General features: G+C 33.8%; 1 protein-coding gene across 5 annotated transcripts in view; it reads left to right on the forward strand.

Moving 5' to 3' along the window:
- Cep126 (centrosomal protein 126) overlaps positions 1–22,600 on the forward strand; it is a 101,299-nt gene extending 78,699 nt beyond the window's left edge. Inside the window, exon 11 of one of the 5 annotated variants that reach the window (XM_004870802.3) lies at positions 1,583–22,600. In XM_004870802.3, the coding sequence (XP_004870859.1) occupies positions 1,583–1,666 (84 nt within the window). In that variant the 3' untranslated portion in view covers positions 1,667–22,600. Of the gene's footprint in view, positions 1–2; positions 1,515–1,582 lie in introns of those variants that run through there. The other 4 variants (XM_013067820.3, XM_004870803.4, XM_087212319.1 and 1 more) reach the window with 4 other exon arrangements.
- Positions 22,601–25,990: the final 3,390 nt, after the last annotated feature.

Genomic DNA, 25,990 nt, shown 5'->3' on the forward strand with positions numbered 1-25,990 from the left:
AGAGTTTTCATCTGGACCAGTATAACCGCCTCCAGATTTGCTCTCTCCAACACATCTTCCACATCCGAATAATTTCTTTAATATAAAGCATGAATATATTAGTTTCCTGCTTAAAATTAATCTTCAATGATTAGTTGTCACCTGAAAGATAAAATTTAAACTCCAGAGAGGAGCATTTGAGCCCTTTTCAGCCTCTCCTCCAGTTGCTCCCTGGCTCATAACTTGCATTTTGTTGCGCGATTGGCGAGTCTCCCTGGAAGTCCTCGGGTGTGTCTGGGGCCCACACCATCCCCGCTGCCTCACGAGACATGTTCTTTTATCTGCTGTCCTGTACCTCCTCTTCAGGACTTGATCTCTGTGTTGTCCATCTGGGAAAACTTTTCAGTTCCAAGCTTTATTCTGCCCAAAATTTAGAATTTCCTGCTTTTGGCAACCACGCAGCCTGACTGTCACTTTGTACAAGTTACTGTATTAGTCTCTTTCTTCACTGAACAGACATTGCTTGGGTTCTTCCCACCTGTCAGGTGCTCTGCTAGGGTTGCAGCTAGAAAAGGAGAAAGCAGCTTCCATGCTCACAGAGGCAACATGCAAGTTAAACAGTTATGAGAGTTCCTGCAGTACAACCTCAAGATCCCTATCATTGTTTAGAGTATAATTTTAATACAAAAATTTACAAATCTTAGACACATTTTCATTTTAGAGTGTTGCATTTACTTTAAAATAAAATAAATTTAATGAACTTTTAACAATTACCTCCCAAGCCACTTACTTCTTTAACCCAAAATATTGTTAAACACTCACAGAGTCTTACACAGGTTCAAAGTGGTTCCTATACAAAATAAAATTATTAAATGTTATCACAGCAGATGATAGAAAGCACTAAGAAAAGATTACCAACAGCAAAAAGTGAATTATAGTTAATATGATGCCTTACATACAATGGTAATCATTTTTGTTGAGATGTATGTATGTGTAGCATTAAAGAATTTGAATTGTGAATTTAGTCTTATTAAAATCTATAATCTGTAAACCGGTTCACCTGTAGTCTGTGAATACTACAATAAAAGAACGTTCTGAACCTATGTTACAGAACAGCCAACCAAAGGCCAGTCCATCTCCTGATGTTGGATCCAAATTGCAAAGAAAATTCTGATGACATATGACGGCAGCTGTTTAGTGGAATCACTATTTCTGATAATCTTCTGTAAATGAATCATATATTTCTGCAGTTATTAATGATTTAAAACACTATAAACATAAAATAAATCATAATATAGGTAACAGAGATAAATTATCTAATTTACATTTATGCTACAAATCATTATTATGTATTTTGTTGGTAAATACATTTTTAATGGATGGAATACTTCATTATTTTCAGCAAGCATGTTACTGGTTATAAAGTCATTTTATTTAAAATAAGAGAGACTATTTTGTTATTCAAATTATGTATTAGCTGTTGTTTAAAACTTTGTTTTCTTAAATTCCTAATAAATTCTATTAAATTTGTACAATGGTATAAAACTTTTATGGTTAATAATATCTTTATAAGTAATAGAGCTATTTCTTTTAATCTTTGCAGGCTGTCTGTATATTGGAGATGTCAACAAGGGGTCTTGTTATCAACTCTAAATGTTTGACAATCAATATTATCACTTTATGCTAGGATAATTTGTTTCTTAAAAATTCACCACACTTGAAAAATTCAAAGGGATTGAACAGTAAACATGAAAAATAAACTGCAGCCCCAATTGGATAACTTGAGTCTCCTAGTCAGTATATTTTTTCTCAGTAGGAATACCTACTGGGAAGCCAGATTTATAAGATTATATAAGACAAGCAGGGTCTCTGAAGACATCTTGTTAGATGACAGTTTTATTCATCAGGGCATGACATAATTGTTGTTACAAACTTTTACAAAAGACTTGATCTTTGACTGGTTGGCATTTTCTTCTTCCATGGAAATCATACACAATGAAGTACTACTCAACCCTAAAGAATGATAAACTTGAGTCATTTGTAGAAAAGTAGAGACACCTTGAGACCATAATGTTACATGAAATAAATCAGATGCACAAGTTTAAATGGTTCTCTTATATGCAAAACCCAAAATATAAAGAGCAAAATAAAAGATAGATAATGGGAAACAGCAAGATAGAACTTTTACAAAGGGGAAGGGGACCAAGAAATGAATGGGAGAGGGAAAGATGTGATACATACATGTACCAACTCCCCACAAACAATGTAATCATTATGCACCGTGAACATATACTAATCAAAACATTAAAATTGAAAAAGAAGAATTAGTTGTTGCAAGCAAGTTCTACAATTACAAAGGGGAAAAAATTTTACAGTACAATGATCTGGCAGATTCTATCTGGTCCAGATTAACATCACCAGTCAAGGTTATAAAAGAAGATTATCACAGATAAGAGGAGACTAAAGGCCAGGACAACTAAATGTAATATAATATCTTGTGTTGGACCCCAAGACAGAATAAGGACATCCTTGGGGAAAAAGGTGGTGGGCCATGTATGGAAGCCTGCACTTGTGTCCCAAACTACTTGGGAGGCTCAGGCAGGAGGGCCATTGGAGCCCAGAGTTCTGGACCTACCTGGAAAACATAACATGACTATATCTCTTAAAAGAATAAAACTAGTGAAATCTTAACCAAGTGTATAGTTTATTGATAATATTATACAAATATTCATTTCTTACTTTACCAAAGTACTGTAAGATGCTAACTTCAAGGAAAGATGGATAATAACTACATAAGATTTGTGTCTTATGGCAACACTTTTGTGGGTAGAAAACTATTTCCAGATGAAAAATTACAATTTTTAAAAAATTTTTATTAGTACACATTTGCAATACGTAATAAATACATTCATCGTGGAGAGTTGGTACATATGCATATCATATCTTAATCCTTTTTACTTCCCCTTCCCTTCTCTTCCTTCCCTCTCCCTCCATTCCAGGATCCCCTTTCCATCTGCAAAAGGTCTACATCCCTGTTTCCTATAATCCATCTTTTATTTTGCTCTTTAAATTATTTATACTTTGGGTTTCTCATATAAGGGAAAGTGTGAGATATTTAACTTCTGTGTCTGATTTATTTCACTTAGAATTATCTTTTTTCATTAATTTTATTGGTACATTTTAGGTATACAGTATGCTGCCATTCATTATTGGGAATTTGTACCTTTACATAATATATCTTGGTTATTTTTTCCCCATTCCCCTACCCTCCCTTAAACCCCTCCACCCTTCTCTATTTACAAAGACTTTGTTTCCATTTTTTCATTTTTCTCATATTTATTCCTCTCCCCTACCCCTCCCACTTCCCCTTCCCCTTTGGACCTTTTCTTCCTATTTCACATTATCTATTATACATTTTGATCCACACTGCCAGTTTCTCACACCAAAGAAACTATTCAGTATTTACACATGTGTGTCCTATTTATTTCACTTGAAAGTATGGCCTCAGTGTGCATCCACTTAGCTATAAATGTCTCTAGCTTCTCATTCTTTATGTCTGAGTAGTACTCCATTTTATTAAAAACCACATTTTCTTTATCCAGTCTCCAGTTGATGGGCACTTGGGCTGTTTCCAAGCTTTAGCTATTATGAACTGTGCCGCTATAAACATGGGTGCACATATATCGCTGTGGTATGATTCTTTTAATTCATTTGGGAAGATACCCAGCAGGGGAATAGCTGGGTCAAATGGGACCTCTAGTACTAGTTTTTTTATGTCTTTCCACACTGATTTCCACAGTGGTTGCACCAGTCTGCACTTCCACCAATAGTGGAGCAGGGTTCCTCTTTCCCCACAGTTCTGCCAGCATTTGTTATTGGTTGATTTCATGATAGCAGCCATTTTTACTGGGATGAGGTGGAATCTCAGTGTTGTTTTCATCTGCATCTCTTGAATGACCAGTGATGTTGAACATTTTTTCATGTTTATTTGCTGCTTCTACTGCTTTGTCTCAGAAATGTCTTTTGCTTTCAGATGCCCATTTTTGGATTGGGTCTTTAAATTTGGGAAGGCTGATTTGTTTAAGATCTTTATAGATTCTAGATATAGTAGACCTTCATCTGAGGAACAGCTGGTGAAAATTTTTTCCCACATTGTGGGTTGTCTCTTCCTGCTGTTGGTAGTTTCTCTTGCTGTGCAGAAGCTTTTTAATAAGATGAGATCCCACTTGTTGATTCTTTGTGCTATTTCACATGCGACTGAGGTTTTGTTCATGAAATCTTTTCCTACGCCAATGTCTTCAACAGTTCTACCTAACCTCTCTTCCAGTCAGATTAGTGTTTTAGAATTATGATCTTAAAGTGCATCCATTTTCCCACAAATTACTGAAATTTATTGTGCTTTATGCCTGATTAGTAAATATCTGAAAATATTTTAAATCTTTTGTTGTACTATATGCCCCAATTTTGGTCTCTGAACAAGTGTTATTATAATTATATAAAATGCAAAATCACACATTTGGTTGTTAAAAATGTGTTAAGCACTTACACATATTTGACATTTAATATGGTTTGCAAAATAACGTCCTTGCCCACAGGAATTACAACTTAGTCTGCCTCAAAGATACTTAAATCTCACTCTTACCAGAGTAGTAAAAGAGCACTGAGGTACTTCATAGCACAGCAACATTTCCTGCTCCATCTGCAGCAGCAGCAAAGGTAAGAACTTGCAAAAGAAAGAACACTGAGAGTGTTAGGGAAGTTCATGGGGTGGGTTCTCCCAGGACTACAGCATCCCACAGGTTAACCTTCACTGCCAAGTTCTCATCACACAAGCCCTTACTTTCCTAAAACTTATCTATTATTAAAATGTTGAAAAAAATACTCTTCTTTCCAGTCATGATTGGGGGAAATCCATTAAGTTCTGGATATTTGAAAGAAATAAAAAGTCTACATGCCAAGGAGAAAAATCCTTTTATCTCACAATAAAGAAACCTTATGTTACAATAATGGCTAGCATTCATTAAAAGCTTACAATATGCTAAGTCTTGTGGTAAGCTCCTTATATTCAGAATCTGATCCAATCCCCTAGCAACCTAAAGAATTAAGAATTAAATTTAGTATTTAAAATGCAGGAATTGAGGTATTGCAAGATTGAGTAATGTGCCCAAGGATACCAGGTTAGGAAAAGACATAACCAGGAATCAAACCAAGGTCTGTCTGACTTTAGGACTGACTTACACCTGTAATATACAATCAGGTCTCTTTATAAAGCAGAGCTTTCTGAACAATTTTGAGTGTGGATATATTTACAAGATTTAGAGCAAGCTAAAAATTTTTAAATAACTTTACAAACATGATTAAAGTGAACATAATTCAAAAAATTTTTATAAATAAATACATATTCCACATGGATGGAAAACCTAATTTGCCTCGTGAATATTTGAGACATGTTGAAACTTGACTCTAATCCTTTAAGCTTTTGTAGACCACAAATGGACTATACTAGACATTGTGTCTTCTTGATCAAAGAAACTGGGGTCATTACCTGCTGGCCAAAAGGCAAACAAAATCACTTTACCTAATTGTCTAAGAAAATACTGCTAATTAAGAAAAGGATGAAAAAACAAATATAATTCAGTCTTAGCTGTTATATTTCTTAAATGGAACATAATTCTCCAAGGTGTCGAGGGGAAATATTGGGGAAACCTAAATTATCCTCCCAAATTCCCTTCCCCTCTCATATTTAACAAAGCCTAACTCTCCCTCCCTATTGGCAAAATAGTCTGTCTTTGGTTTGCTTTGGAGGTTAGATGGCTGCTTTTTAAAGGTATATATGAAATGAAAGGGTAGAAAGATCAGCGGAGATACTATGTAGAAAATGCTCTCATTACAACATACCTTCATAGCACTTCCATTTGCTTATCCACTAAGTATGTATTTTAAGTGCTATCTTTGTGCCAGGCACTGTATGACAGCTAGAGAAACAGAAATGAATAAAACATCCCTACCCTCCAGTAGTTCAGTTTCCTGGGGGAAAATAACACAAGTAACCAACTATAGTAGAGCTGAACTTGGCCCCAAAAGAGGGTCATAGTGAAAGCCCATAGTTAACTTTGCCTGGGAAAGTCAGGACACTGGGGCCTAGGGCTAAGTTGGGGCTCAACAGGCAAGGAGGGAAGCAAACAATATTCCAGAAGATAGAACAGCAAGTACAAGGAAACTACAAGTACTCTTTATGACTACAACTCAGGCTGCAAGTAAAGAAGGGACAGGATATGACACTGGAAAGTCAAAAGGCCAAAATGACATGGGGATTCTGATTACATCATCACAGTAGTCTTCTTACAAAATTATAGACCATATATCTTATTTATCAATGTGTCTAATGGAGTGTGTACCATGTGATAGGTCCTCAATAGTAAATTAACAACCCAATGATCTTTTTAAAGGAAGTGTTATCTATCATAATCAGTTGTAAAACTAGATCAATTTGTATAAACCTCTTGTCTGTGATTTTAAAAAATAATAATAATGTGATATACTGCCCCCTCGTGGTTCTAAACAAACTTTCCTAACAGTGGATAACACCTTTCACTAAAGTGCCCAGCTGGGCCCAAACCTGCAATGCTTCATCCTCAGCCTTCTGGGTAGCTGGAATTACAGACATGTGCCACCACACGTGAGTCATTCTTTTTAATAACAAGATTTACCTAAGAGATACACCTATATTTTTCTGTTCTATTTTGTTTTTTTGTTTTTTGTTTGGTATGGGTATCGAACTCGGGACCTTGCACTTGCGAGGCAGGAGGCAGAACCACTGAGCTAAATCCCCGCCTCTGTTCTATTGTATTTTATTAAAACAATGCTGGTAACAAGCAATCAGATATCTTTAGCCACTAATAGCCTCCCTCCCAGTTTAACAATCCTTGGTCTTGGACCAAATTTGTTTTATTTTGATACACTGTTACAAATGTGTCCTGGAGACTACCATTCATGATTAAAGTCATCCTGAAAGATTTGATCTAACTTTTTTTTCAGATACTAAATTGGGGCCTCTGCTCTCTCTGGCATGGTGGTCTGCTCTCACACTGTAGGGTGTGCTTGTTTTCCTACTTTTACTTGACCTAAACTCACTCTGCAGTGCCTGTTTCTTTTCCTGCCTTTAATAAATGTATAACCTTGCTACTGAAAAAAGAAATAGTAAATTGGTTAAGTATAAAATACAAATAATATAAATAGTACTAATAAAATTCCCCATATAAAGTACTAGTACTAACAGTTATATATAACAAATATATTACTTGTTCTCCACTACAAACCCCTGTTTACTTTTACTCTTCAGGGTTAAAGACCGAGTTTCCTTAAGAAATTCCTTAGGAACTTCTTTAAGTTACTTTAACAAGAATTAAAATATATAATAAAGCTTAACCTTTAAAAGAAAAAATTTAATAAAACACTATATGACAATAGGAAAATTGTTAAATTAGAGAACATACAAAATATGCAACCATTAAAATCATGTTTTTAAGAATATTTAACGAGTTCAAGAAACAGCAATGATTCCTCACTAAGTGGGAAAGAGAACCAGAAAAATATGCGTAGTGTCTCAAGTATTCATAAAAACAAACATTGGGGGAGAAAAGCCGGGAAGTTAAATGCAACAAAATATCAGCAGCAGTAGTTTCTTGGTAATAGGATTGAAGGTAATTTAAATTTTTTCTTAATAAATTTTTGTGTATTTTCATACTCTCCACATTGTATGTTACTTTTTTAGAAAAATCCAAATAAAATAAGGGCAAATGAGATTGTCTCCTTTGATAAGGTATATACATGAAAGAAGAATCTCCCTCACACATTCCCTTCCCAAATTTCTTATGAAGATGAGTTACACACCCTATAACAGATTTTCCCCTGTAGAAGACAAGTTTGCAAATCACAAAAGCATCTCCCAGGGCATTCCTTATCCATAGATAGTCCCAAAAGACATCTTATACTTCCAGAATCAGAATATGAGTAAGGCTAAATTTCCTATATTCCTTCCTACATATGCATACCAGTGAAAACAAACTCTCCAAGAACTTTCCCTTGGAAGGGTTACATCAGTCAGACTTTATCCACTGGCTGATATTTTTGAAAACAAAGTACAAAAACACTATTAGATTATTGCTCTACAAAATTTTGTAACTAGATACACAAAGATATATTAGAAGGTTGCTTTCATTATCATTATTTTCTAAATTTTAGATCATGACCTAAACAATACAATAAAACACCTAAAATATTCTTTAAAAATCTCTTTTCTATTTTTAATATTTTATCCCTTTTTTTTGCTTATGCAGCAGTTGTAGTAATGCCCTCCTTGTAGAGATTTTTACAATGCCTAACTATAAAGCAGAACTTTCTAAACAATTATGAATATGGATAACTTTCCAAGTAATAAACTTTTCAAGAATTTCAAAGAATTTAAATGAAATAAAAATGCTACATATCATCTACTACAAACTCATATTAAATATGAAATCCTGAGCCTGTAATTCAGAGGCAGAAGGATTGCCTTGAGTTTGAGGCCCATCTGGGCTACATAGTGAGTTCAAAGCTATCCTGTCTCAAAAATAAATAAGAAATCCAAGTACTTTTTAAATGTCATTGGTTAAAACATTAAAATCTATGAATTCATTGTTTGAAAATAGAGCTAGTATTTTGTCCTTTTGGTTTCTACTGAAAAAGGAAAGATCTCTTAAGGAAAAGTTAAGCTCTGTAAGTTGCTGTATTTATTAGAAATCAATTCAAAGCTATATGATTTACTTCTGTGTGTACTCAATACAGCTTGATTGAGAAATTTTTAAATCTCTGTGCTTGGGACTGGGAGTTCCAAAACATCAAATACAGCCCCAATAACCCCAAAATTAATAGTCTATGAGATCATTGTTTTAAACTAGGTATTATATAGTTTATGGAAAGGATACACAGAAAATTTCAAAAAGAAAATAAAGATAAATCTTAGCCACAAGTCACAACATCACATGAGAATAAAGAGAACTTCAGCATAGGTGAACAGGGCAGAGACAATAACATGGCTTCATTTAATTATCATTTTTATTAGTACATGATTTCAGCACTTGATGATTACGTTCATCGTGGGGAGTTGGTCCATGTACATAACACATCTTCATTCTTTTTTCCATCCCCTTTCCCTCTCCTCCCTCACCCCTTCTTCCATCTTTTGGTCCCCTTCTTTTATGCAAAAGATCTGGCTCCCTGTTTCCTATTCTCTTATTTTGCTCTTTAATTTATTTATGCTTTAATTATGAAATATTTAAGCTTGTGTGTCTAATTTATGTCACTTAACATTAGGGACTCAAGGTGCATACATTTTTCTACAAATGACTCAGTTTGTCCCTTTTTATAGATAGTACTACTCCATTATGTATAAATACCATATTTTTCTTTATCTGTTCATCTATTGAGGACCATATAGGCTACCTTCATGATTTATCTATTATGAATTGTGCTGCTATAAACGGATTTGGGTGTTTCACTGTAATATGATGTCTTTAACTCTTTCTGGAAGATACTTAAAAGGGAACAGCTGGGTCAAATGGAGTTTCTATTTTTAGTTTTTTTAAGAATCTCCATACTGATTTCTATAGTGGTTGTAGTAGTTTACATTCTTACCAGCAATGTAAAAGGATTCCTTTCCCCCCCACAGCCTCATCAGCATTTGTAATGATTTGATTTCTTGATGATGGCCATTTTTTCTGGAGTAAGATAGAATCTCAGTTTTATTTTGCTTTTCTCCAATGACCAAAGATGTTGAACTTTTTTTTCATTTATTTATTGGGTGTATTCATTTTAGTTGTCCATTTTTTGATTGGGTCTTTTTATTTTTGGGGAGTCGATTGTTTTTTAGTTTTTATATATTCTTGATATTAGTTCTTTGTCCAAAAAATAGCTGACAAATTTTTTTTCTATTCTGTGGAATACCTTTTCACTCTGTTGGTTGTTTCTTTTGCTATGGAGAGGTATTTAATTTGATATGATCCCATTTATTGAATCTTAATGTTTTTTGTGCCATTGGGGTTCTGTTCAGAAAGTCCTTGCCTATTTCTAGGTCTTCAAGATTTTTACCTACTTTATCTTCCAGAAGAATAAGTGATTCTGTTTTAACATTTAGATCTTTGATTCATTTTTATTTTAGTTGAGTACATGGTGAGATGGTGGAGTCTAGAATCAATCTTCTACATATGGATAGTGAGTTTTCCCAGTACCATTTGCTAAAGAGGCTGTGTTTCCACCCACTTTTTTTTTTCCTCGTTCTGGGAATCGAACTCGGGACCTTGCACTTGCGAGGCAGGTGCCGGAACCACTGAGCTAAATCCCCGGCCCAACAAGGCTGTGTTTCCTCTAGCATACTTTTTTGGCCCCTTTGATAAAAATCAAATGGCTGAATGTGTTTGGGGTTGTTTTTGTGTCCTCTATACTAATCCATTGATCCACATGTCTGTTATTGTGCCAATATCATGATGTTTTTATCACTGTAACTTTATAACATAACCTGTTGCCCAGGATTGCCTTTGTTATTCTGAGTCTCTTCTGATTCCATATGAATTTTAGCATTGTTTTCTCTAATTTTGTGAGGAATGCTGTTGGTATTTTAATTGGTATTGCATTAAATCTATTTATCAGTTTTGGAAGTATGGTCATTTCGACAATATTCATTCTGCCTATCTAGGAACAAAGGGTATCTTTCCATTTTCTGATGTCCTCTTCCAATCTCTATTTTCAGATTACTGTAGTTTTCATTGTAGAGATCTTTCAGTTCTTTAGTTAGGAAATTAATATTACTTAATTTTTATTGATGACATTATGAATGGTATTATTTTCCTAATTCTTTCTTGGTGGCTTCATTATTGGTGTACAGGAATACTGTTGATTGTGTTTTGATTTTGTATCCTGCTACATTGTTGAATTGGTTCTGGGTTGAATTGGTTATTGAGTTTTGGTGAATTATTTGGATCTTCTATGTAAAGGATCATGTCATCTGCAAATGATAATGTGACTTCTTCCTTTCTTATACATATCTCTTTTATTTCTTTCTCTTACCTGATTTCTCTGGCTAATGTTTCAAGGACTATGTTGAATAGGAGTGATGATAGTGGACACCTTTGTCTTGTTTCTCATTTTAGAAGGAAGGCTTTTAGCTTTTTCTTGCTCAATATAATGTTGGCTGTTGGTTTCTCATAAACTGTTTTTATCAGATCAAGATAAAGTACATTTATATCTATTTTCTTCAGGATTTTTATCATGAATGGATGTTGGATTTTGTCAAAGGCTTTTTCTGCATCTATTGAGATCATCATATGATTTTTCTTGTTTATGTGATGTATTACATTTATTGATTTGGCTATGTTGAACCATCCTTGCATCACTGTAATGAAGCCTATTTGACAATGACATATGATGTTTTTGATAATTTGTTGCATTCTCTTTGCAAGAATCTTGTTGAGGATTTCCACATCAATGTCATTAAAGAGATTGGCCTGTGGTCATCTTTTTGTGTTGGGTCCATGTCTGGTTTTGAAATCAGGATAATGTAAGCTTCTAAGAGTAACTTTGGGAGTGCTCCTCCCCTTTCAATTTCATTAAAGAGTTTGAAGAGTATTCGTTCTGGTATTGAAGTTCTGGTACTGAAGTATTGAAGTTCTGGTAGAATGCAGAGGTGAATCCATTGGGCCCTGGGCTCTTCTTAATTGGTAGATTTTTTTTTTTTACAACTGCCTCAATTTCATTGCCTGCTGTTGGATTATTCAGGGTTTTTATATCTTCCTGGATTAGTTTTGGTAATTAATATGTATCTAGAAGGCTATTTCTTCTGGATTCTCCAATTTATTGGAGGTTTTTGAAGTAATTACTAACAATCTTCTGGATTTTGATGTTGTCTGTTGTGATTCCATCTTTATTATTTCTAATTGCATTGATATGAGTCTTTTCTTTCCTTTTTCAGTAAGATTGACTAAGAGTTTGTCTATTTTGTTTATTGTTTTAAAAAAAATCTCTTCATTGATTCTTGGTATTTTTTTAGCCCAATTTCATTAATTTCTGCTCTGATCTTTAAAATTTGTTTTCTTACACTAGCTTTGGAGTTGGACTGTTCTTGTTTTTCCAGAAACCTATGAGATCTTAAATGCTGGTAAAGAAACTGTTTCAGTGAAGTGTGATAAATGTTACAGTAGGCATGATTATAATAAAATTATATGGAATGCCTGGGCATCTAGTCCAGACTTCATCCTTGAAGGAAGACTTCTTAGAAAATGTGGTTACTCAATAGGAATCTAAAGGATGTGTTAGATGGAAGAGGAAAGAGTAATTTTGGGCATTAAAAAGAGAATGTATAGGGCTGGGGATTTAGCTCAGTAGCTCTGCCGCCTGTCTCGTAAGTGCAAGGTCCCGAGTTCGATCCCCAACCAAAAAAAGAAGAAAAAAAAAAAGTATGAAATTCAGCCTATTTTACCTCTACTTCATAAATGTCCAAATCAAAAAATACAGAGGAGAACTTTCAGGCAGACAGAATATTTTAAAACACATTTCTATTTCTGTTCCTTCCTGAAACCCCCTTAAATTACAATTGAGGACAAAAAAATAGAATATAAAGACAAAGAATGGGAGAAAAGACAGCATCAAAATTTTGAAGGTTAAAAAGCAGATGATCAGGTAAGCAAAGAAAAATCAGTCTCTCCAAGATTCAGGATCTAGACACTGGAAAATGACAATTTAGGGGAGAAAAATAAAGATTGAAGTAGATCCCTGGGAACCAAAAAAGGACCTGACAGAAAAATTAAAACCTACAGAGAAATTGAAGAGACAGAACATAACACAAAGAGGGAAAGAGACAATCTGAACTTTCTCCCTGGCTCCCAGCTTGTGACTCGCAGGAAAAGAACAAATCTACAGAAACAAAGTGAAAACTGGGGACTCCAGAGGGCTTCAGAAAGAAATGCTGTGGTGAATGGACCAGCAGGTACCATGAGCTGTCAAGAGAAAGCAGTATTTTGCTCCCATGTGAGTCCTTCAACCGGAAACAGTTGGTGAGTGATTCCAGTCCAAGTGCCAACCATTTCTAAGAAGAGGATGATTGGCTGTATTCTATTCCAGTGAATAGTTGATTGTTTGAACGAGGGACTCAGGGCACCTACAGACGGCTTCATTGCAGGGCTCCCAGTGTTACATTCCCACAGTGACTGGGAGAGAGACAGCCACAGAAGACAGCCACGGTCAGGGACCTGAAGTCAGGTTGGAAAGAAACCCCCTGAGGGATTTGAGCTAAAGGACACAGACTCAGCCCAAGTTGAAAGTCACAGCATTAGCACTCTTGCCCTAATCCTACTGCCTGCTGGTTCCCTCATCCAGCACAAATCTGGGGTCTGACTACCTTCTATAACTAATAGTGTGAGCAAGGACAAGTCTTGATTCAGACACTGCCTCAGAATTGCAGATCCCAGGGCTGAGGATTTAGCTCAGTGGCACTGCACCTGCCTCACAAGGACAAGGTCCTGAGTTCTATCCCTAGTACTGGAAAAAATAAATAAATAAAAATAAACAGAATTGTAGATCCTGGAAGAAAAGCACAAATTCAAAATCAGAGAAATTTCCTTTTTTTTTCTTCCTCTTCTTTCCTCCTTTCTTCTTCACCAGTTGATTGGGATTTGGAGAATTTTTCTTTGTCCTTCTTTGCTTATCTCTTTTTCTTCTTATTTTTTTCTTTCTTTTCCCCTTCTCTATTTTTATTTTTATCCACTTACTTTTTTCCTCCTATTTTATGCCCCATTTTTCTTTTCTCCCTCTTTTTCTTTTATCTTCCATTTCTTATCAGTTTTTTCTTATCTTTACCTAATTCTATAAATGTCCTCCTACTCCCCAATAACATTCTTTCCACCACTTCTCTCTGCTCCTTTGCATATCATATACTTAAAGGTTTCAAATTTTTCTCTTGCATTCCCCCATTCCCAATCCTTGTATCTTTAATAGCATAACCATAAAGCTTTATTAATCTTTTTATAGTTAGTTAACTCTATAAAATTACTGTTGAACTCTCTTCTTCCATTAGCAGAGATATAGCTGTTGCATTTAGTATGTATTAGCTGTAAGTAATACCTGGGTTGTCTTAATGTTTACATCATAATTGTAGATTTCTTCTTTAGGGTTAAGGGTAATACATAATTGGTTTTTATGGTACCTTAATATGCAATTTGTCATGGACAATACTAATGTAGTTGATTTGCTTAATATTACCAGGGTCACATGATTGTTGCTATTTAGCTATAAGTCAACAGTCAGATTACCTTTATGACATTAAAATACTAGATTACATTCCCAGAGAACTCTGTGTTGAGCTATTTAGAGTGCATCCTCTCCTTCCAAATTGACCAAGGTGGCTGAATCTTGGGGCTGAGGCAAAAGAATATAGTTAGCTATGCCCAAAGTACATCACTGAACAGAGACTAATGTGATTCTATACTAGCAACAAAGTCTCTACACTATAAGTGTCCACAAAACTCAGCGTGCACACACACACACAAACACACACACAAAACTATTGCAATAAAATGCCTCCCAACTTTCTCAAAGCCAATGCAGCAGCCATCAAGGGGGAGAATAGCATCAGTAGCACACCAAAATTACTCAAAAGGATAACAGAGGTTAGAAAACAGGTCAAAGTGGTACTCAGTGGCATCACAGAAGCTATAACTGAACAGATAATGGAAGTAATAGCCAAAATGATTCAGGGACTTTCAGAAGACACTAACAAAAAGCTAGCTGAGCTAAGCAAAATGATATAAAACATGAATGACCAGTTTAGCAAAGAATTACAGTCCATGAAAAGGATTCAATAAGAAATCCAGAAGATTAAAAATTTTATTGAAATTATGGGTACTATAAGCAACCAATGCAGGGATAGAATTTCAAAACTAGAAGACAATGATGCCTTCAAAGACCAACTGCTTAGATACCTTAAAAACAACAAGAGAACATAAAAGATATATCCAACTGCTGCTAAATGGCTTAAAAAAGACTAATCTAAGAATAATTTGAATGAGTGAAAAATCAGAAGAGAAAACAAATTGCATAAAAAACTGTCCACAGAAACAATGGCAGAAAACTTTCCAAATATAAGGAAAGAAATAAATATACAGATAAATGAGGCATATTGAACCCCAAATAGCCATGACTAAAAGAAAACTTCTTTGTGCCACATTATACTCAAAGTATCAGAGGTCCATTATAGGGACAAAAATCTTAAAAGCTGTTAGGGAAAGGCAACAAATAACATATAGAGGTAATCCCATTAGGATTACAGCAGACTTCTCAACACAAATCTTAAAGACTAAGAGGGCTTACAGTGAAGTGTTTCAAGCCTTAAAAGGTAATAGCTTCCAACCTCAACTTATGTATCCTGCAAAATTTTCCTTCAAAATTGACAGAGAAATGAGATATTTCCATGACAAAGAACACCTCAAGAAATTCATGACTGCCAAAAGAACATTACAAAAAATTTTCAAGGATATCCTAGAAAGATACAATGAAGCCAATAACATAAGTCAAAAAGAATGAATATACCTGGTGGGATGAGCAACTAAGTAAAAGGAAAAAATAAGAAAATCAGCAACAGAAAAATAATACAATGACAGGAATGAGTCAATAACTCTCAGTAATAACTCTCAATGTGACTGGCCTCAGTTCCCCAATCAAAAGATACAGATTCACAGAATGGATTGAGAAACAACCCAACAATATGAAGTATACAAGAAACACATTTAACTCAAAAATAAATTCACAGGTTAAAAGTCTAAGGATGGAAAATAATATTCCATGTAACAGGAACATGGAAAAAAGCATCAGTAGCTGTCTTAATTTCATAAAAATTTCATTTCAAACAAAATTTATCAGAAGAGACAAAGAAGGTCACTACATATTAGATGAGGGTACAATTCAACAGGAAAGGATAATAATTATAAACATATATGCACCAAATAACTGCACACCCAACTTCATTAAACAAACACTAACAGACATGAAAAATCAGATAAACAACAATACAGTTGGAATGGGGGACCTGAATATTTCACTGCCACAATAAAAAGATGAACTAGACAAAAAATTAACAGAAAAAAATCAAGCGTTTAAGCAACCCTTCAATCAAATAGAGTTAATAGGTATCTATAGTTTCCATCCAACAACCACAGAATACACATTCCTCTCATCAGCACTTTTGAGATGTTCTCCAAAGGAGAACTAGTCCTTAAAGCATGCTTAAGTAAGTGTAAAAAAAAACTGAAATTATCATATGCATATTACCAGAACATAGTGCAATGAAACTAAAAGTCAATAGCAAAGGGAAGCACAAAAACTATGCAAACACAAGGAAATTAAACAACACCCTATTGAACAATCAATGGGTCACAGATGAAATTAAGAAAGAAATTAGCTTGACAATCAAACAATAATGCCAGTACAACATGCTAGAATCCATGGGACACAATAAAAGCAGTCCTAAAAGGGAAGCTTGTAGCAGTGAATTCCCACATCAGAAAAACAGCGAGCTCAAATGAATAACCTAATGATTCACCTCAAGGCCCTAGAAAAACAAGAACAATCTAAATACAAAGCTACTATGAAAAAGGAAATTATAAAGATCAGAGCTAGAATTATTAACCAAACTAGTGGGATACAAAATCAACACTCAGATATCAATAATGCAATAACATTTCTGTACACCAATAATAAATTCACTGAGAGAGAAATTAGAGAAACATACCTTGCACGATAGCATCAATGAAAATTAAATAATAATTAACATAACAAAGAAAGTGAAAGACCTCTTCAATGAAAACTACAGTACTCTGAAAAAGATAAAAAAGGACATCAGAAAATGGAAAGATATCCCCTGTTCTTGGGTAAGCAGAAGCAATATACTCAAAATGGCCATACTTTCAAGATTAGTATACATATTTAATGCGATCCCAATCAAAATACCAATAGAATTATTCACAGAACTAGAGAGAGCAATCCTAAAATTGGTAGAATCAGAAGAGATCTAGAATAGCAAAACAGTTCTGGGCAACAAGGGTAAGGCAGGGGGTATCAAAATTCTGGACTTCAAATTATACTATAAAGCAATAGTGATAAAAACAACATGGTATGGGCAAAAAAAACAGACTTGTGGATCAATGGAACAGAATAGAGAGGATGCATGAAACAACTCCAGGAACACTCAGTTAGTTATCTTACCTTTGACTTTAGCTAGAAGAAAGACAGCCTCTTTAACAAATGGTGCTGGGCAATCTGGCTTAGCTGCATGCCAAAGATTGAACCTAGACCCATATCTCTCACCATACATAAAATTAAAATTAAAATGGATCAAAGATCTAAATATTAAAACAGAAACACTTAATCTGCTGGAAGATAAAATAGGTAAAAATCCTAAAGACATAGGCATAGGCAAAGACTTTCTCAACCGAACCTCAGTTGGACAAGAAATTATACCAAGAATCAAAACATGTGATCATATCAAATTGAAAAGCTGTGCATACCAAAAGAAACAAGCTACAGCATGAAGAGACAACCTATTGAATGGGAAAAAAAATTTCCAGCTACTCCTCAAAGTGCTAATATCTACAATTTACAAAAAACTCAAAAAATTAGAGCACTCAAATTTAAAGACCTAATTTTTAAAAAATGGATGTCTAAGATGAATCCATACTTGTCAGATAAGGAAGTAGCCCATAAATACATGAAAAAAATGTTCACCGTTGCTGGCCATTCAAGAAATATGAAATAAAACAATGCTGAGATTTTTATCTAACTCCAGAAAGAACGCCCATCATCAAGAAATCAAACAATAACAAATGCTGAAGAGCCACTGGTTGAGGAGGAGGGACCCTTCTTCATTGTTGGTGGGAGTGTAAACTGGCATAACCACTATGGAAATCAGTATGGAGTTTCCTCAGAAAACTAAAAATAGAAATTCCATTTGACCAAACTATTCTCCTTCTAGGTATCTTCCTAAAAAACTTGAAGATATCATATTACAGTGATACAAGCATACAGGTTTATAGCAGCACAATGCATAATAGCTAAATCTTGGAAGAACCCTATGTTTCCATCAACAGATGAATGGATAAAGAAAATGTGGTATTAATACAAAATGGAGGACTACTCTGCCATAAAGAAAGATAAACTTCAGTCATTTGTATGAAAATGGGTGCACCTTGAGACCATAATGTTAAATGAAGTAAATCAGACACACAAGCTTAAATATCACATGAGTTCTCTTATATGAGAAACTCAGAAAAAAAATAAAGAGCAAAATAAAAGACAGACAATAAGGGAAAAAAGAGAAAAAATTATTGTAATCTGACATGGCCAATGTATCTAAAAGTATACATTGATTTAATATAATTGTCTTATGTGTTTTATGTGTTTTTTGGCCTGTTATTCTGGCTGTTAATCTGTGTTTATGAGAATTAACTTCATAGGGACTTAAAAAATAAATAAATGAATCTGATACTGGCCAAAAAAAGAAAAAACATATTCTAAAAAACAGGTGGGGGGAGAATTTAGATGTATTATGTACATGTACCAATTCCCCACAATGAATGTAATCATTATGTACTGCAAACATGTACTAATAAAAATTTAAAATTACAAAAGAAAAAAACAGATGATCAAGTAGTAACTGATTCGGACAACAAAAGAAATCTAAAACCTATGCTAGCTGAGGGGGAAGCCTAAGGCAAGCCAGTCTATACTTCAGAATCACACAAAGATTCAGGGTTAAAAGGCATTAGGTAGTTCTGAAAATTGGGGGCAAAGGTGAGGCTGAAATAGAATTAGTTGAATCCAAACTCCATACCATCCATAATATTGAACAAGTAGAGATCATACTGTCAGCTGACATCCTCTTTGGCACAGGTTAGCCCTTTAAAAAAAAATTTAAGTGATAAATGCCTATAGTTGCCACATTTGAGGTTTGTCCTTCAACTAAGAGAGGATAATTGACAAAAGGTCCCAACTGATGCACTGTGAAATCCATCTCAGCCAGGCTGATGGCTTCTTGAAAGACCCAGAGCCAAAAGAAAAAGGAAAAAAATGATGATAAAGAAAATCTTCAGCTGTGCAACAAATCTAAAAAGCAACTAGTCTAAATGTAGAAGGAATGGCCACAAAAAGATAAATTGTTAGAAAATCTACTGTTTGAATGTTAAGAGGATTAACAGGGTAGTATTTGTACTCTCAAAGAGAAAGAATTGGTGACAAATTACGTAGAAAACTAAACAAAATCCTAATTTTTAATGATAACCCAAAAAATTTGAATGATAAATAATAAATATTCATGTTACACTAGATGACAACAGCAAAAATATTTATGCAGTCATAACAAAAATGTTAAATATTAACCTAACAAAATTATGCATAAAAAATTATACATTAATAAGTATTTTAGTAGACTAGGAGAAAGGGAAGTGTGGAGAAGAATAAATAATGGTATAAGAAATACTTTATAGTACATTAATAGGTCATATATAAAACTTAAATATCAAGAATGTCATTAAGAAATATGAAGCCAAACAGCAAAAGAACAAGCTAAAAGAAATAAAAATTATTTGTTCTAAAGAGAAGGAATAAGGAAAATATGGCTAATTATTTCATAATAAGATATATGGAAATATTTTATGTTTAAACCATATATAACTTTGGTAAAGTTTAAATTTAAAATAATTATTAAAAAACAATTGAGGGTCATCAAGAAGATTGTACACCCTGACCAAGTTGGATTTATTCCAGGGATGCAAGGATGGTTCAACATTCATAAATCAATAAGTGTAATACACTATATTAACAGAGTCAAGGACAAAAACCATATGATCATCTCAATAGATGCAGAAAAGGCATTTGACAAAATCCAAAACCCAATCATGATAAAAACTCTATAGAAAATTGGAATAGAAGGTCTTTATCTCAACTTGATTAAGGCTATTTATGAAAAACCAACAGCCAACATCATACTAAATGGTCAAAAACTGAAAAGTTTCACACTAAAATCAGGAACAAGACAAGGATGCCCACTATCACCACTCCTATTTAATATTCTTCTCAAAACATTAGCCACAGCACTTAGAAAAGAGAAAGAAATAAAAGGAATGAAAATAGGAAAGGAGGAAGTTAAACTGTCATTATTTGCTGATGATATGATACTTTACATAGAAGACCCAAAATACTCTGCCAAAAGACTTCTAGACTTAATTGACAGATTCAGTAGAGTAGCTGGATATAAGGTCAACACTCAAAAAACAATAGCCTTTTTATATACAAATAATAGATTCACTGAGAGAGAAATTAGGGAAACAATTGCTTTTACAATAACATCCAAAAAAATGAAATATCTAGGAGTCAATCTTACAAAGGAAGCAAAAGACCTCTACACTGAAAACTATAGCACTCTGAAAAAGGAGATTGAGCATGATATAAGAAAATGGAAAGACATCCCTTGTTCCTGGGTAGGAAGAACCAATATAGTGAAAATGGCTATACTTCCAAAACTATTATATAGGTTTAATGCAATGCCGATTGAAATTCCAACAATATATTCCAATATATTTCAATATATTTCAGAAAACAGTCCAAAAATTCATTAGGAACCGTAAGAGACCTAGAATAGCAAAAGAAATTTTAGGCAACAGAGATATGGCTGGGGGTATTATAATGCCCAACTTGAAACTATATTACAAAGCTACTGTGATAAAAACATCATGGTACTGGCAAAGAAACAGACCCGAGGATCAGTGGAATAGATTAGAGAATGCAGAAACAACGACACATATGCTCAGCCACCTCATCTTTGACAAAGGAGCCAACCATCCTCTTTGGAGGAAAGATAGCCTATTTTATAAACGGTGTTGGAAAAACTGGATTTCAATCTGCCAAAGGTTAAAACTAGACCCATACCTATCACCATGTACTAAACTAAGATAGAAGTGGATTAAAGATTTAAATATCAAGACAGAAACACTAAATTTGCTGGAAGATAAGTTAGGTAGAACTCTTGAAGACATTGGTATAGGAAAAGACTTTATGAACAAAACCTCAATGGCACGGGAACTTGCACAAAGAATCAACAACTGGGATCTAATCTTATTAAAAAGCTTCTGCACTGCAAGAGAAACCACCAACAGAGCTAAGAGACAACCTACAATGTGGGAAAAAATTTTCAGCAACTGTACCTTAGATAAAGGACTACTATCTAGAATATATAAAGAATTGAAAAAAATCAGACCCTCCAAATTCAAAGACCCAATTCAAAACTGGGCATCTGAAATGAACAGACATTTCTCAGACAAAGAAGTAAAAGCAGCAAATAAATACACGAAAAAATGTTCAACATCACTGGTTATTTGAGAAATGCACATGAAACACTGAGATTCCACCTCACCCCAGAAAGAATGGCTGTTATAAAGAAATCATCCAATAACAAATGCTGGTGGGGTGTGGGGAGAAAGGAACCCTTCTCCATTGTTGGTGGGAGTGCAGACTGTTGCAATCACTGTGGAAATCAGTATGGAGATACCTCAAAGAACTAGGCTTAGAGGTCCCATTCGACCCAGCTATCCCCCTCCTGGGTATCTTCCCAAAAGAATTAAAAGAATCTTACCACAGCGATATATGTGCACCCATGTTTATAGCGGCACAGTTTGTAAAACCTAAAGCTTGGAAACAACCCAAGTGCCCATCAACTGGAGACTGGATCAAGAAGATGTGGGGTTTTTTTATAAAATGGAATACTACTCAGCCATAAAGAGCCAGAAACTAGGGCCGGGGATTTAGCTCCGTGGTTTCGCCGCCTGCTGTACAAGTGCAAGAACCCGAGTTCAATCCCTTTCAAAAAAAAAAAAGAACCAGAAACTAGAGACATTTATAGCTAAATGGATGCATATTGAGGTCATCCTCTTAAGTGAAATAAATAGGACACATATGTGTAAATACCGAATAGTTTCTCTAGTGTGAGAAACTGAAAGTGTAATTAAGGATACACACGGATGAAATTGCCTAATAACATATTTCTCGGATTGTGTTTCCATCGCATGTCATATGACTGTATAAAAATTTAAATTGGGGAGAAGTTTGGCTTATGTGGAGTTTGCTAGCTAACTGGAGTTTTTTTTTCCAGATCATTATTTGTTCAATGTTGGTTTGGGGGATCTTTCTGAAACAAATCACATCCTCTGGTGTCTTGTTGGTGCTTGAGATGCTTTTTTAAGTTATATGGAAAAATGTTTAAGTGCTTTTCAGTTTTGTTTTGGTTGACTTCTACTGTATTTAAATATTATTGCAGTTTTTTCCCCTTGCATTGTTCTTCTTTGAATGGTTTTAATTTCTGTATGTGTGTTTTTGATAATAAAGCTATTTTTAAATATTTTTAAAAATCAATTGAAATTTTTTTATACATTAAGTTTATTGGTACATTTTAGGTATACAATATGCTGACATTCATCATTGGGAATTTGTACCTTTACATAATGTATCTTGGTTATTTTTTTCCCCATTCCCCGGCCCTCCCTTCAACCCCTCCACCCCTCCGTATTTACAAAAACTTTGTTTCTGTTTTTTCCTTTTCTCATATTTATTCCTCTCCCTTCTTTCCTTTCTCCTACTCCTCCCACTTCTCCTTTCCCCTTTGGATCTTTCCTTCCTTTTTCACATTATCTATGATATATTTTGATCCTTATTTACACTTTCAGTTTCTCACACCAGAGAAACTATTCCATATTTACACATTTGTGTCCTATTTATTTCACTTAAGAGTATAGCCATCTCTAGTTTCTCATTCTTTATGGCTGAGTAGTACTCCATTTTATTAAAATTTAAAAAACACATCTTCTTTATCATACCACAGCAATATATGTTCACCCATGTTTATAGCGGCACAGTTTGTAATAGCTAAAACTTGGAAACAGCCCAGTTGCCTATCAACTGGAGACTGGATAAAGAAAAATTTTTTTAAAGCAGTAAGATTGCGACCATTTTGACAATCAACTGTGAATATATAGAATTATTAGAAATCAGTAAAAGACTGTTACCACAATTACATCATAAGTAATTCATAAAAAGCATTAAAAGTATAAGTAAAAATGTAAAATCATTTCATCTCAAAATTAAAGAATGAAAGTTTTAAAAATGAGATTACTTCTAGATACATACGCAAGAGAACTGAAAACATGTCCACATAAAAACTTGCACATAATGTTCATAGCAATATAATTCACAATAGCTAACAAAAGGAAATAACTCATTTGTTAATCAAGAGATAAATAAAAGCTGGTATGTGCATATTATGGAATATTACTCATTAATAAAAAGAATAAAATTCTGACACAAAGTACAATGTGGATGAATTACAAAACATACTGTTTGTTTGTTTGGTTTTGGTTTTTTGAGACCAGGTCTCACTCTGTAGTTCAGGCTGGCCTTGAACTCACCATGTGGCCCAGGCTGGCCTCAAACTCAAGGTGATCCTCTGGCCTCAGCTTCCTAAGTGCTGCGATTATAGGTGTGCACCACTACACTCAACTAGAAACATATTAAGTGAAAGAAATCAATCCTGAAAGGCCACATATTGTATGATTCCACTTACATGAAATGTCCAGAATAGGCAAATCCATCAAAGCAGAAAATAGATTAGCAGTTGCCATGGCCTGGTAAGGAAGAAATAGGGAATGACTGCTAATGGTATGGCACTTCTATTTGGGATAATAAAAATATTCTAAAATTAGATAACAATGAACATTACACAACTCTTTGTATTCATTAAAAGCCCCTGAATTTTATACTTTATAGGACTATGATATGTGAATTATATTTCAATACAGCTATTATTTTTTAAAATAAAACTGCAAAAGACATTTTAAAGTACCTTTAAAAAAGAAAAAATAGGAAGTCTAGACAGAAGAAAATAGTAAAAATAAGAAAGAAAAGAAAAGCAAAATACCACAATGTAAGCCAGTGAGTTTTATTATTGAATAAATGAATGATAAAATTATAAAAATCTTGCCTCATGGGGTTACACACTAAAGTTCATGTCTTCAACTCAAACACAGTTAAGTACAATGTTCATGTTTCTTTCAATATCTCATTTCTACATGCAAAATAATTATATTTTACACACTATCACCAAAAATGTTCAAATAAGAAAAAAATGGGTTTTTAAATATATATATATATATATATATATCACTGGGAATTAGAACACAATCTATTACAAAGTCTATTTCATCAACACAGAAGCAGGACTATTTTCTTCTTGGCTTGAGAAAAAACAAAGAATAAATGAGATTTTTTTTTTAAACTATTAAAGTCCCTGGCTTATAGCAAGCAGATACCATATTTCTAAAAACTACTTGATCTACCCTAATGCAAAATATTCCACTGTTATTTGTTTAAATTGCTTCCCAAATGTACACACAACCTGAGGTAAGGCTTTCAAATAGCTTTTTGCCAAAGGGATTAAGAAGGCAAAAATATCATCAAAGACCCAGAGATGCTATCAGAGAATTACAAGAAAAGACTTGGAAGGTGTGTGTGTCTATGAAGACAAAAAAACCTTTAATCCAAATAAATCATGAGCCAAAAATTTCATTTTAAATGGGAGAAAATGAGATCAGCCTCTTCCATAAAGCTAACTCATTGCTTTCCAGTTTATTTCCACAGAAAACCCACCAGAAATTACGAGATTTCAATGACAATGTTAGTTTTTTCATCATTTTTAGTTGATTTTATAAGTCAGATATAAACAAACTATAATCTTCTCTGAGAAATGTCTGCTAAAGTATCCTATACAATATTTTTGTTGACACATATTCTCTGTCAAAGTAATTCTAAAATAGTTTTTGTAACTTATAAGTAATCCAAATAATTTCATCATTCAGCATGGGTGCCTAAAGAAATATCAAATAAGACATTAAAAACTTTAAAGATCTTTAAAGAAAATAAAAAACAAAACAGAACTATTCTAAGGAATAGGCTATTCAAGCACATATTTCAGACATTTGGAAGGCAAGGAATATGTGCAAATCATCTAATTCTATCTAATACATACATCTCCTGAACCTCTTTTTCCATTATCAGGAGTTAGAAAACCTATAGCAATATTAAAATCTACATATTATAGCCATAGTCTTGTTAAAATAATATTAAAATAATTTTAAATGTTTCTATTCAAGTATAGAATTTTTCACTCTCAAGAAGATGACCATTTTTTTATGTTCCACAATTTTCCTGAACACACTTAATTTTTAAGTAAAATTTAAACTTCTTACTAATGAACTATTTTGCTATGCTTTTTTACATTAAAATGATCAAACATTACTTGACAGTTGAATTAACATGTCATCCAATAATACATGGAAATAGATTTTCACATAAAAAGAAAGATTTAAAAAAATAGTATTTATACATAATGGAGTACTACTCTGCCATTAAAAAGATAAACTTTACTAATTTGTAAGAAAATGGAGGAAGCACCTTGATACTATAATGTTAAGTGAAATAAATTATACACACAAACTTAAATATCATACAATTTCTCTTATATGAGAAACCAAAATATTAATAAATTAAAGAACAAAATAAAAGATAATATGAAACAGGGAGGTAGATCTTTTTCAAAAGGAAAAGAGAGCAAGAGATGGAGGGGGAGGGGATTATCAAAAGAGAATTGTGTGTTATGGGCACGCACTAACTCCCCACAATGAATGCAATCATTATGTACTGCAAACACATACTAATAAAAACAAAAATTTTTAAAAAGAAAGTACTAACCTTCAGCTTTTATTGAGGCCCCATTTTATGTCAAGCTCTCGTAAATTAAGTTACTCTAGATAACTTTCCAAATTTTTCAATAACCATGGTTAATTGAACATTTACAGTGTACCAGGCATCTGTGAGTACTATGGCTTTTGTC

Source organism: Heterocephalus glaber, unplaced genomic scaffold (assembly GCF_053883595.1).
Source record: "Heterocephalus glaber isolate CG9 unplaced genomic scaffold, H.glaber_assembly_v1.0 deba00001429, whole genome shotgun sequence".
NCBI lineage: Eukaryota > Metazoa > Chordata > Mammalia > Rodentia > Bathyergidae > Heterocephalus > Heterocephalus glaber.